The following is a 13480-nucleotide window of genomic DNA, read 5'->3' as shown; positions in this document are numbered from 1 at the left end:
CAGCACCCGCCGCAAATCAGGGGAGATGGCAGACACAATTACTCCCTCCTTGAGGATACCCGCCGGCTCAGACAAACCCGGAGAGTCGGGCACAAAACTCCTAGACAGAGCATCCGCCTTCACATTTTTAGAGCCCGGAAGGTACGAAATCACAAAGTCAAAACGGGCAAAAAACAGCGACCAACGAGCCTGTCTGGGATTCAACCGCTTGGCAGACTCGAGATAAGTCAAGTTCTTATGATCAGTCAATACCACCACGCGATGCTTAGCTCCTTCAAGCCAATGACGCCACTCCTCGAATGCCCACTTCATGGCCAGCAACTCTCGGTTGCCCACATCATAATTTCGCTCAGCAGGCGAAAACTTCCTGGAAAAAAAAGCGCATGGTTTCATCACTGAGCAATCGGAACCTCTCTGCGACAAAACAGCCCCTGCTCCAATCTCAGAAGCATCAACCTTGACCTGGAACGGAAGAGAAACATCTGGTTGACACAACACAGGGGCAGAAGAAAAACGACGCTTCAACTCTTGAAAAGCTTCCACAGCAGCAGAAGACCAATTGACCACATCAGCACCCTTCTTGGTCAAATCAGTCAATGGTTTAGCAATACTAGAAAAATTGCAGATGAAGCGACGATAAAAATTAGCAAAGCCCAGGAACTTTTGCAGACTTTTCAGAGATGTCGGCTGAGTCCAATCATAGATGGCTTGGACCTTAACAGGATCCATCTCGATAGTAGAAGGGGAAAAGATGAACCCCAAAAATGAAACCTTCTGCACACCAAAGAGACACTTTGATCCCTTCACAAACAAAGAATTAGCACGCAGGACCTGAAAAACCGTTCTGTCCTGCTTCACATGAGACTCCCAATCATCCGAGAAGATCAAAATGTCATCCAAGTACACAATCAGGAATTTATCCAGGTACTCTCGGAAGATGTCATGCATAAAGGACTGAAACACTGATGGAGCATTGGCAAGTCCGAATGGCATCACTAGATACTCAAAATGACCCTCGGGCGTATTAAATGCAGTTTTCCATTCATCGCCTTGCTTAATTCGCACCAGATTATACGCACCACGAAGATCTATCTTGGTGAACCAACTAGCCCCCTTAATCCGAGCAAACAGATCAGATAACAATGGCAAGGGGTACTGAAATTTAACCGTGATCTTATTAAGAAGGCGGTAATCTATACAAGGTCTCAGCGAACCATCCTTCTTGGCTACAAAAAAGAACCCTGCTCCTAATGGCGACGATGACGGGCGAATATGCCCCTTCTCCAGGGATTCCTTCACATAACTGCGCATAGCGGTGTGCTCAGGCACGGATAAATTAAACAGTCGACCTTTTGGAAATTTACTACCAGGAATCAAATTGATAGCACAATCACAATCCCTATGCGGAGGTAGGGTATCGGACTTGGGCTCATCAAATACATCCCGGTAATCAGACAAGAACTCTGGGACCTCAGAAGGGGTGGATGACGAAATTAACAGAAATGGAACATCACCATGTACCCCCTGACAACCCCAGCTGGACACCGACATGGATTTCCAATCTAATACTGGATTATGGACTTGTAGCCATGGCAACCCCAACACGACCACATCATGCAGATTATGCAACACCAGAAAGCGAATATCCTCCTGATGTGCAGGAGCCATGCACATGGTCAGCTGGGTCCAGTACTGAGGCTTATTCTTGGCCAAAGGTGTAGCATCAATTCCTCTCAATGGAATAGGACACTGCAAGGGCTCCAAGAAAAACCCACAACGCTTAGCATACTCCAAGTCCATCAAATTCAGGGCAGCGCCTGAATCCACAAATGCCATGACAGAATACGATGACAAAGAGCAGATCAAGGTAACGGACAGAAGAAATTTTGACTGTACCGTACCAATGGTGGCAGACCTAGCGAACCGCTTAGAGCGCTTAGGACAATCAGAGATGGCATGAGTGGAATCACCACAGTAGAAACACAGACCATTCAGACGTCTGTGTTCTTGCCGTTCAACTCTGGTCAAAGTCCTATCGCACTGCATAGGCTTAGGTTTAATCTCAGGTAATACCGCCAAATGGTGCACAGATTTACGCTCACGCAAGCGTCGACCGATCTGAATGGCCAAAGACATAGATTCATTCAGACCAGCAGGCATAGGAAATCCCACCATGACATCCTTAAGGGCTTCAGAGAGACCCTTTCTGAAAATCGCTGCGAGCGCAGCTTCATTCCATTGAGTGAGTACGGACCACTTTCTAAATTTCTGACAATATACCTCTATCTCATCCTGACCCTGACACAAAGCCAGCAAATTTTTCTGTGCCTGATCCACTGAATTAGGCTCATCGTACAGCAATCCGAGCGCCAGGAAAAACGCATCAATATTACGTAATGCAGGATCTCCTGGCGCAAGGGAAAATGCCCAGTCTTGAGAGTCGCCACGCAAAAAAGAAATAATAATTCTCACTTGTTGAGCTGGGTCACCAGAGGAGTGAGGTTTCAAGGCCAGAAACAGTTTGCAATTATTTTTGAAATTCACAAACTTGACTCTATCACCATAAAACAAAACAGGAATAGGAATTCTTGGTTCAAACATAGGCTTCTGAAAAACCAAATATTGAATCTTTTGTACATTTATAACGAGATTATCCATTGAAGAGCACAGACCCTGAATGTCCATGTCCACACCTGTGTCCTGAACCACCCAAATGTCTAGGGGAAAAAAAGGCAAAACACAGTGCAAAGAAAAAAAAATGGTCTCAGAACTTCTTTTTTCCCTCTATTGAGAATCATTAGTACTTTGGTCTTCCTCTACTGTTATGATAGACAATTCAGTACCACAATGGACATAGCGGTCAGAGCACATACAGTGATCTGACAATAACCCAAAATCATAGAACGAGCTCTGAGACGTGGGAACTCTGCAGACCGCAATCCCTAATCCTCTCCAAACAACACTAGAGGCAGCCGTGGATTGCGCCTAACTCTGCCTATGCAACTCGGCACAGCCTGAGAAACTAACTAGCCTGAAGATAGAAAATAAGCCTACCTTGCCTCAGAGAAATACCCCAAAGGAAAAGGCAGCCCCCCACATATAATGACTGTGAGTAAGATGAAAAGACAAACGTAGGGATGAAATAGATTCAGCAAAGTGAGGCCCGACTTTCTTAACAGAGCGAGGATAGGAAAGATAACTTTGCGGTCTACACAAAACCCTAAAGAAAACCACGCAAAGGGGGCAAAAAGACCCTCCGTACCGAACTAACGGCACGGAGGTACACCCTTTGCGTCCCAGAGCTTCCAGCAAAACAATTAGACAAGCTGGACAGAAAAAATAGCAAACAAATAGCAAAGAAGAACTTAGCTATGCAGAGCAGCAGGCCACAGGAATGATCCAGGGAAAAACAAGTCCAACACTGGAACATTGACAGGAAGCCAGGATCAAAGCATTAGGTGGAGTTAAGTAGAGCAGTACCTAACGACCTCACCACATCACCTGAGGTAGGAAACTCAGAAGCCGCAATACCACTTTCCTCCACCAACAGAAGCTCACAGAGAGAATCAGCCGAAGTACCACTTGTGACCACAGGAGGGAGCTCTGCCACAGAATTCACAACAGAAAGCACCCAGCTTACCATAAGACCTTATGCTCTACAGGACAGAGACAGGACCCTGCTGACCATAAGAACTTACACTCTACAGAACTTAGAGTGAGAACCTCCTGACCATAAGAGCTTACACTCTACAAGAGAGAATCTTATTTAGTGACTCTGGAATTGGCAAATGACTCTATATAAAATCTTCTGAGGTTTAACAGAAAATTTGCCTCATTGGGTCAGAGCTGTTTTAGCAACATGAGGGGGACATGAACCGTATCTGGTAGGTGGTTTTATCATCATGGCTGACTGGTGAAAGTAGTCAGTTCAACTTTAGTGACCCTGTAATGATCATCAGTCAAGACTTTAGTGGACATGCCATGAGTTTTACTATACAATGTAACTGACTGTACATGAATATGGTTCGTTTATAACATATTTACATACAGATGTTTCAGTACTAAATTCTTTACTTCACTGCAAAAATACATTTAGGCTTTGTAGGAGTAGCATTTGTATTCAAATACTGAATAATGTTATACCTGCGCAGAGTAAAAGAATCCTCCGTACCCTGCGACCTAGTGTTACCCAAAGGGAAGTGTACAAGTTGCCAGACACTAACCATGTTATTAAACTAACCGCAATGTGAAAAAAGGTCTTGCTATATGAAATGCCAGGAACGTCGTATTTCAAAATAAATGAATGTAGCAGGTTATTACCTTTGTTAGCAATAATGATGGCTTGCAGGCTCCTTGTAGTGATCTTGCTGAACTGTATCCGCTATGTCCGTGATTCTGGTAATAATCTTCAGGTAGAGCTGCTATGGGCGCTGTCCCGGCCGGCGGCAGAACGCTCCAAGCTCGCCTACCACGCGGAGTGAATGAACGCTGGAGTAGCCGCTAGGTTCTCTGCCGGAGCAGGACCTTCCGTGACGTCACGATCACGTGAGTATACACGTGACTGGGCTAAGGAAAGCGGAGAGGACCAAATCCTACCCGTTTCGGAACTACCGTGTTCCTTCTTCAGGGATGGTCCATGATAGCAACCCCGCATCTTAAATACCCTCCAGCGCTCTGAAATTGCCATTAATCAGTAAAAGCAAACAGATCTATTTCGCTGTTCAGACCCTTTGGGGCCAAGGTATCTAATTCGAAAATCATTTTGGTTTCTTCTCTAGACATTTGTTTAATGTAATCACCCTTTCTCCAACTCTTATATACGATTTTCAGACCTGTAATACACGTACCCCTGAGTGAGCCCCCGTGATGAATTAAAAAATGTTTGGATAATGGGTGGCCTTGGAATTTTTTATTTATGTTCCTAAGATGTTCATTTATCCTCACATACAGGGGGCGCTTCGTCCTCCCGACGTAGATCTTATCGCACGGGCACCTGATTGCATAAATCACCCCTTCAGTCTTGCAGGAGATATAATCCTTGATGCGCCAGTTGGTAGTAACATTTGACAACAGAAATTGTTTTTTGGTGTTTAGTAATTTACATGGTTTACATCTTGAGCAAGGATAGAAACCTGGTTGTTTGCAGAAAAATGGGTATGACTTAGCAGCATGAGAGTGTGGTACTGTAGGGGCTATTTTATTACCTAGGTTGTTTGCCCTTCTATAAATAAATTTTGGACGATCCGGAATCTTCTCCCCAATTATTTTGTCTTCTTTTAATATGTCCCAATGTCTATTTACTATGCGTCTCAGAAGGTGGGTATTAGCATTAAACTGCGTGATAATAGGAATAATTTCAAGTGGGAATTGCTTTTCCTTTGCTTCTTTGTTGTTCAAAAATTGAGTTCTAGGAATCCCACCAATTACATCCTTAGTATTGGACAGAGAATTTTGGCTGTATCCCTTCTGCACAAATTTCTTTGTTAAGAAACATATGTTGCAAATCCTAGAGGGGGTGGAATGGAAGGATCATTATATCCTGGGAACTCTAGACATCACATCCTTATATACAGTTATACAACATGAGAAAGGATGTGAAGCCGCAAAATTCTTTCTGGAAAAACAGGGAGATGTTCCGAGTGAGCAAGTAAAGTTTATTTTAGAATGTATGAGGTTCATTTTAACGCATAATTATTTTAAATACGATGTGCACTACTACTCCCAGCAGTGGGGCACTGCTATGGGTACCAGGTTCGCACCAAGTTATGCTAATTTATACGTGGGAGAATGGGAGCACCATACAATTTATGAGGATGGCTCCCTTGGTGCGAACCTGGTACTCTGGCAACGTTTTATTTATGATATTGTTTTTATTTGGTCTGGTGGCCCTAATTTATTGTTGGATTTTATCACTAACTAGCTGAAGAGCCCGGCGTTGCCTGGGCATAGTAAATATCTGTGGTTAGTTATAGCACGTCACTTCTCTTATTTTCCCATTACGCCTCTCATTTTCCCAATCACATCTTTAATTTTCCCCCTCACATCTCTCATTTTCTCCCTCACACCTCTCATTTTCTCCCTCACTCCTCTCATTCCCGCCTAACACTTGTCATTTCGACCACACATCTGTCATTTTCCAATCACTACACTATTTTCCCTCACTCCTCTCATTTTGCACTCACGCCTTTTCATTTTCACCTCACACCTCTAATTTTCACCTCACACCTCTCATTTTCACCTCAGTATACACATGTTTGTCATCTCCCTTATATATAGTATACACCTGTATGTCATCTCCTGTATATAGTATATACCTGTATGTCATCTCCCCTGTATATAGTATATACCTGCTGTGTGTCATCTCCCCTGTATATAGTATATACCTGTATGTCATCTCCTCCTATATATAGTATATACCTGTATGTCATCTCCTCCTATATATAGTATATACCTGTATGTCATCTCCTCCTATATATAGTATATACCTGTATGTCATCTCCTTCTATATATAGTATATACCTGTATGTCATCTCCTCCTGTATATAGTATATACCTGTGTGTCATCTCCCCTGTATATAGTATATATCTGTGTGTCATCTCCTCCTGTATATAGTATATACCTGTATGTCATCTTCTATATATAGCATATACCTGTATGTCATCTCCTCCTGTATATAGTATATACCAGTAGGTAATCTGCTCCTGTATATAGTATATACCTGTGTGTCATCTCCTCCTGTATATAGTATATACCTGTATGTCATCTCCTCCTGTATATAGTATGTACCTGTATGTCATCTCCTCCTTTATATAGTATATACCTGTGTGTCATCTCTCCTGTATATAGTATATATCTGTGTGTCATCTCCCCTGTATATAGTATATACCTGTGTGATCTCCTGTATTAGACCTCGTTAACACGTTATTTGCTCAGTATTTTTACCTCAGTATTTGTAAGATAAATTGGCAGCCTAATAAATCCCTAGCCAACAGGAAGCCCTCCCCCTGGCAGTATATATTAGCTCACACATACACATAATAGACAGGTCATGTGACTGACAGCTGCCGTATTTCCTATATGGTACATTTGTTGCTCTTGTAGTTTGTCTGCTTATTAATCAGAATTTTATTTTTGAAGGCTAATACCAGACTTGTGTGTGTTTTAGGGCGAGTTTCGGTTGTCAAGTTGTGTGTGTTGAGTTGTGTGTGGCGACATGCATGTAGCGACTTTTGTGAGATGAGTTTTGTGTGGCAACATGCGTGTAGCAACTTTTTGTGTGTCGAGTTGCATGTGATAGGTTAGTGTAGCAAGTTGTGTGCAGCAAGTTTTGCGCATGGCGAGTTTTGCTCGTGGTGAGTTTTATGTCTGGTGCCTTTTGAGTATGTGCAAGTTTTGTGTGAGGCAACTTTTGCATGTGTTGCAAATTTTGTGCATATGGCAATTTTTCCGCATGTGCAAGTTTTGCGTGTGGCGAGTTTTCCATGAGGTGAGTTTTGCACTTGTGGCGAGTTTTGCGTGAGCCTATTTTTTGCATGTGGCGAGTTTTGCGCGTGGTGAGTTTTGAGCGGCGACTTTTGTGTTTCGACTTTTATGTGGCGAGGTTGGCGTATGTGTGGTGAAATGTGTGCTGAGGGTGGTATATGTGTTCAAGCACGTGGTAGTGTGTGGCGCATTTTGTGTGTGTGTTCATATCCCCGTGTGGTGAGTATCCCATGTCGGGGTCCTACCTTAGCAACTGTACGGTATATACTCTTTGGCGCCATCGCTCTCACTCTTTAAGTCCCACTTGTTCACATCTGGCAGCTGTCAATTTGCCTCCAACACTTTTCCTTTCACTTTTCCCCATTATGTAGATAGGGGCAAAATTGTTTGGTGAATTGGAAAGCGCGGGGTTAAAATTTCACCTCACAACGTAGCCTATGACGCTCTCAGGGTCCAGATGTGTGACTGTGCAAAATTTTGTTGCTGTAGCTGTGACGCTTCCAACACTTTTCCTTTCACTTTTTTCCCCATTATGTAGATAGGGGCAAAATTGTTTGGTGAATTGGAATGCGCGGGGTTAAAATTTCACCTCACAACGTAGCCTATGACGCTCTCGGGGTCCAGACGTGTGACTGTGCAAAATTTTGTGGCTGTAGCTGCGACGGTGCAGATGCCAATCCCGGACATACACACACACACACATACACACACATTCAGCTTTATATAGTAGATTTAAATAAAAATTCTTACTTTTTAAATTTTACAGCGGCCACCAGTACTGTATCCATATACATTTTGGATCTTACTATTTTTATAGAAAATAAATGAATTTGCACTAAAACTTTTCATAAGCCTACTGATGTGAACAATTATATATCTTTGGGTAGCTGCCATCTTCCTAGCTGGTTAATTAATGTCCCTAAGAGTCAGTTTATACGTGCGCACAGAAATTGTTCTAGGGTACAAGATTTCAATAAAGAAGTGGATATCTTAACAAAGAAATTTGTGCAGAAGGGATACAGCCAAAATTCTCTGTCCAATACTAAGGACGTAATTGGTGGGTTTCCTAGAACTCAATTTTTGAACAACAAAGAAGCAAAGGAAAAGCAATTCCCACTTGAAATTATTCCTATTATCACGCAGTTTAATGCTAATACCCACCTTCTGAGACGCATAGTAAATAGACATTGGGACATATTAAAAGAAGACAAAATAATTGGGGAGAAGATTCTGGATCATCCAAAATTTATTTATAGAAGGGCAAACAACCTAGGTAATAAAATAGCCCCTACAGTACCACACTCTCATGCTGCTAAGTCATACCCATTTTTCTGCAAACAACCAGATATTTCTATAGATTACGATACAAAAGGGTGGAATTGTATCATTACCTGCTGCGGGTTCTTTAAGGTTAGAAGCGCTACTGGCATTTCTATATATAGCATTTGTATTCAATTGGGTTATTAAAGGGAACCTGACATCCTTCTCTGGCATTTTTAACTAAAAGAGCCACCTTGTGCAGCACTAATGCTGAATTCTGTCAAGGTGGCTCTTTTATTTGGGGTCCCTTCCATCGCTGAAATATTCGTTTTTATAATTTTCGTGCCATACCTGTAGTCTGTCAAAGGGCACGTCTTTCCCCCAGGAAACAAATGCCTCCCAGCCATCACTCATTTCCTCCATGCGCTGGGCGCTGCCTCCTCTGCCTGCATTAACGTCCTTGGCGCCTGCACTGTAATTTTTTTCTTCGGGCATGCGCAGTTTGCGCTGCCCTTCGACTCAAATCACATGATGGGAACTTACAGCGCAGGTGTCGGGGATGGTAATGAAGGCAGAGGAGGTGGCACCCGGCGCACAGAGGGGCTGAGCGATGGCTGGGAGTTGGTTGTGTCCGGGGGGGAAAGACGCGCCCCCTGGGCAGACTACAGGTATGGCGGGCAAATTATAAAAACAAATATTTTAGCGTTGCAAGAGACCCACCCCCCAAAAAAAAGCCACCTTGAAAGAATGTAGCATTAGTGCTGCACAAGTGGCTCTTTTAGTTAAAAACGCCAGGGGGGGGTGACAGGTTCTCTTTAAGACCTGATTGAAAATCCCATAATCACTACTTTCCTCTTTTAGTCAAATAAATTAATAAAAATATATAAACACACGTATATGATCTTAGCAGCTTTTATTACTGAGTCAAGACTGCATGATCACTTTTTATATACCGCATATCATTTTATACATGTAACTTTGACCATCCCTTTATCCATGTTAGTTATGCTTTGGGGCTTACAATCAAAACCTTGCCGGTAATTTTATTTTGTTTTCTCATGATGAATATTAGGAAATAGACATAAAAAGTATTTTTCAGAAGACAAGTCTGTGACATCTCTTTGAAAAAGACACACAATACAAATTTCCAACATATTTGGATTTTCTGCGATGCTGATGCGGCACTTGTGAGATGACAGCGCTTTTGCCTTCTTAGCCTAACTTCAACTTTGTAGATGTTTTCTACTTTCTTATTAGAACTTCTTACATTCTTTGGTGCTATATTGTAGTTCGCTAACTCTTTGAACTTAGAAAAGACTTGTAATCCCATGCCAAACTGAACACCTTGATGTGACATCATGAATATTATGTCCTACTATACTTTTTATAAATGTGAACCCTCAAATGTTACATTACTCACTAACTTACAGATTGGGGTGTAACCAGTAAAACATGCTAAGGGTGAATAAAAACTGACCAAAGATCATCATCATCAATATTGGGACATACTGATAGGGAATTTATATTGAGAGCCCCAATGGGGACAGCTTTGCCAATGTCTACAAAGCGGGGTGGAATTATTGGCGCTATATAAGTGAGTAAAATAAATAGAAACCATTTTATACCAGGTAGAATGGTATATTTCTGGCCAATAGAACTTTTTAGGCACATTAGATATACATGTCAGTTGCATTTTTCGCAGTATATTAATGGCACGTAGTGGATTTTCTTTATACCATAAGCCATGACATTGTGCCGGATCCTTTGAGCAGTATTTACTCAATCGATTTATAATGGGGTCTGTAGGGCTCTTTTAAAGTGTTTGCTTTGAAAAGTGATATAACTAGCAAAGGTGGTTCTTAAAGTGAACTGAGAATAAGAAAAAATAATAGAAGAAAAATTGTATATGTGAAGTTTTAATAGACAGTTGTTCTTGAGAATTTATACAAACTAAAACTAAGTAAAAAAAAAATCTAAATGAAGAAAGCACGAAAGATCATTTATAAATAGATGTCCTAAAATGAAACATTGTGAAAGTAGAAATCTAATCTCTCTCATTCCAATATTATCTCTCTAGAGGAATTACATTACAGCAAAACTTGCAACTGATGCTGGTAAAACAAACAAATTGTGTTAATTTGATTGCCCAAAATGTCCCTAATAATGTGAAAGTAAAATAGCCAATAAAACGTGATAAAGGCTTACTAGAGAATGATAGAATCAGCTTCTCGTTACATGCTTGTACCTAGAAATCGTATTTGAATAGTTATGTAATTCATGCTGTAAGACTGTCAGACATGCAAATCATGTAGATGGAAGTGTGCACAGATGCCTTCATAACTCATCACCCTAGGGCAGTGGTCCCCAAGTTCGGTCCTCAAGAGCAACCAACAGGTCATGTTTTCAGGATTTCCTTAGTATTGCCCAGGTAAGAATTCCATCATCTAGACAGTCAACAATTCCATCACCTGGGCAAAACTAAGGAAATCCTGAAATCATGACTGTTGGCGGCTCTTGAGGACTGGAGTTGGGGAACATTGCCCTAGGCCATAGTGGACAGTCCAACACCTCCTGCCCTCTGTGACCTTGAGCTGGTTCTTGCTGTCACAGACTCCTTCAGATGTCACCTGTCAGCCATACATAAACTCAAAGCAAGGTGGCACATACCGCTTGGTGGCTCACACCTCTTAGTGTCACGTACCTCTTGGTGGCACGCACCTCTTGGTGATGCATACCTCTTGGTGGCACGTACCTCTTGGTGGCACATACCTCTTGGTGGCACGTACCTCTTGGTCACACATACCTCTTGGTGACACGTACCTCTTGGTGGCACGTACCTCTTGGTGGCACGTACCTCATCAGCTGGAGCCTTCCAGATAATACCCCACAACTATGATTCTTATTGCCAGAATTGCAGCCTACACTAAACAGACTACTGACAAATCACAAAGAACTTACATAGGGTACAAGAAGCAAATTATATTAGAAGCCATCCCCAGGAGTTGTGTTTTCCTACCATTGCTCCAATATTATTTTTCTACTCACTTGAGTATTTTGATTGCATACATTTCTGTCTTTTATTCAGAAAAAGGACAGAAAGCAGCAATGTGTGGAGCAAAAGTTAGAAAACACAATGTGACTTCATCAATTAGTTTTGCATGGCAAACAAGGAATTGTCTATCCATAAGTTGCATCCTTCAACCAATATTTGGTACCCACCAGGATTCTGGAGCTTCTTGTTCCTGAGGACTGACAGAATGACCAGTAGATTGCCCAAGATGTCCACAATGATGGTGAAGATGAGGACAGTGGCCAGAGCAGTGGTCAGCCCAGGCGAGGCTTGGTCCTCTCTCTCTGTGCCAGCAGTTCCAGGTGTCCAGCAGTCAATACAGGTCCTGTTCACCTCCATCATCGCTGGTCTATTGGATGGATCTCTCAGAACCAAACTGGATCTTTACACAGGTTGCTGTTCTGTTCATAAGCAGTGGGCAGGTCTTCTGGACTCACAGAGGAGTTAGGCATGGAGTTCTTTGGTTGCCCACACTAGCCTTGGTACCAACTTGTTCTCCATCAGCACCATAGCTGCAGCCTCTTGATCATAGTAGGAGGCTGGCATGGGTAGATGCTGCCCTCCTCCCTGTTTCAGGTTCTTCTTTAACCCATGCATTGTCAGTCCGGGGGACTTCACACATTTACGTCAAAAGGCATTCCCATTCATAAAGTCCAGACGACAGAGGCATCTGCTCCACTGTGCTCCTGCACGGTCTGTGCTCATCTTTCCGCATCTAGTAGGACCTCTGGGAAGCTGCTGCTCAGTATGATCTCCAGCCTGCTCCGTGCATGTAGTAATGTGTGAGCAGCCACAAGGAGACTGACAGCAGCCGAAAACAAGACAAATGCAGAGTTCATGGAATGTTCTCTTACAGCAGCATTCACTGCTTCTGGGGGTATGACAAAGAGGCACAATATGTCTGTGCTGCTACCTATAGTGTTTACAAGTATTTAATAACAGATGGTTATGGCATCATAAACTCATTTTTCCCATATACTACAACACAGCCATGGGGCACTTTGCATCAAGCAGCAAATACCAGAAAGGCATCTGTGTTTATCCAGCAGAACAAACTCTCCAGGCACAATACAGACCAGAGAGGGAAAGGGAACATCTAATATCTGTGTATCATCTATCTATCTATGTATCCATCTATCTATTATCTATCTTATCTGTGTATCTATCTATCATCTATCATCTATCTATCTATCTATTATCTATCTACCCTATGTATCTATTATCTATCTATCCACCTCTTATCTATCTATCTATCTATCTATCTATCTATCTATCTATGTATCCATCTATCTATTATCTATCTATGTATCTATTATCTATCTATCTATCCACCTCATATCTATCTATGTATCCATCTATCTATTATCTATCTTATCTGTGTATCTGTGTATCTATCTATCTAAAAAAAAAGTGGACATTTTCAAGGTAGTATCTGATGCTGTTCCAATTTTTTCACCTTATATGTATCTATCTAGCTACCTCATATCTATCTATTATCTATGTATCTATGTATTAATGTATCTATCTAGCTACCTCATATCTATGTATCTCTGTATCTATCTAGCTACCTCATATCTATCAATCTATCTATTATCTATCTTATCTGTGTATCTATCTATCATCTATCTATGTATCAATCTATCTATCATCTATCTATGTATCCATCT

At 41.9% G+C, this 13480-nt stretch overlaps 1 protein-coding gene across 1 annotated transcript in view; it reads right to left on the bottom strand.

Annotated features, from left to right (window-relative positions):
• LOC138661989 (melatonin receptor type 1C) overlaps window positions 1-12668 on the bottom strand; it is a 301927-nt gene extending 289259 nt beyond the window's left edge. The window contains exon 1 of the mRNA XM_069747066.1: window positions 11963-12668. Within this exon, the coding sequence (XP_069603167.1) occupies window positions 11963-12155 (193 nt within the window). The 5' untranslated portion in view covers window positions 12156-12668. The remainder of the gene's footprint in view (window positions 1-11962) is intronic.
• Window positions 12669-13480: the final 812 nt, after the last annotated feature.

This window comes from Ranitomeya imitator, chromosome 2 (genome assembly GCF_032444005.1).
Source record: "Ranitomeya imitator isolate aRanImi1 chromosome 2, aRanImi1.pri, whole genome shotgun sequence".
Taxonomy (NCBI): Eukaryota; Metazoa; Chordata; class Amphibia; order Anura; family Dendrobatidae; genus Ranitomeya; species Ranitomeya imitator.
This window is presented reverse-complemented; position numbering and strand designations above follow the sequence as displayed.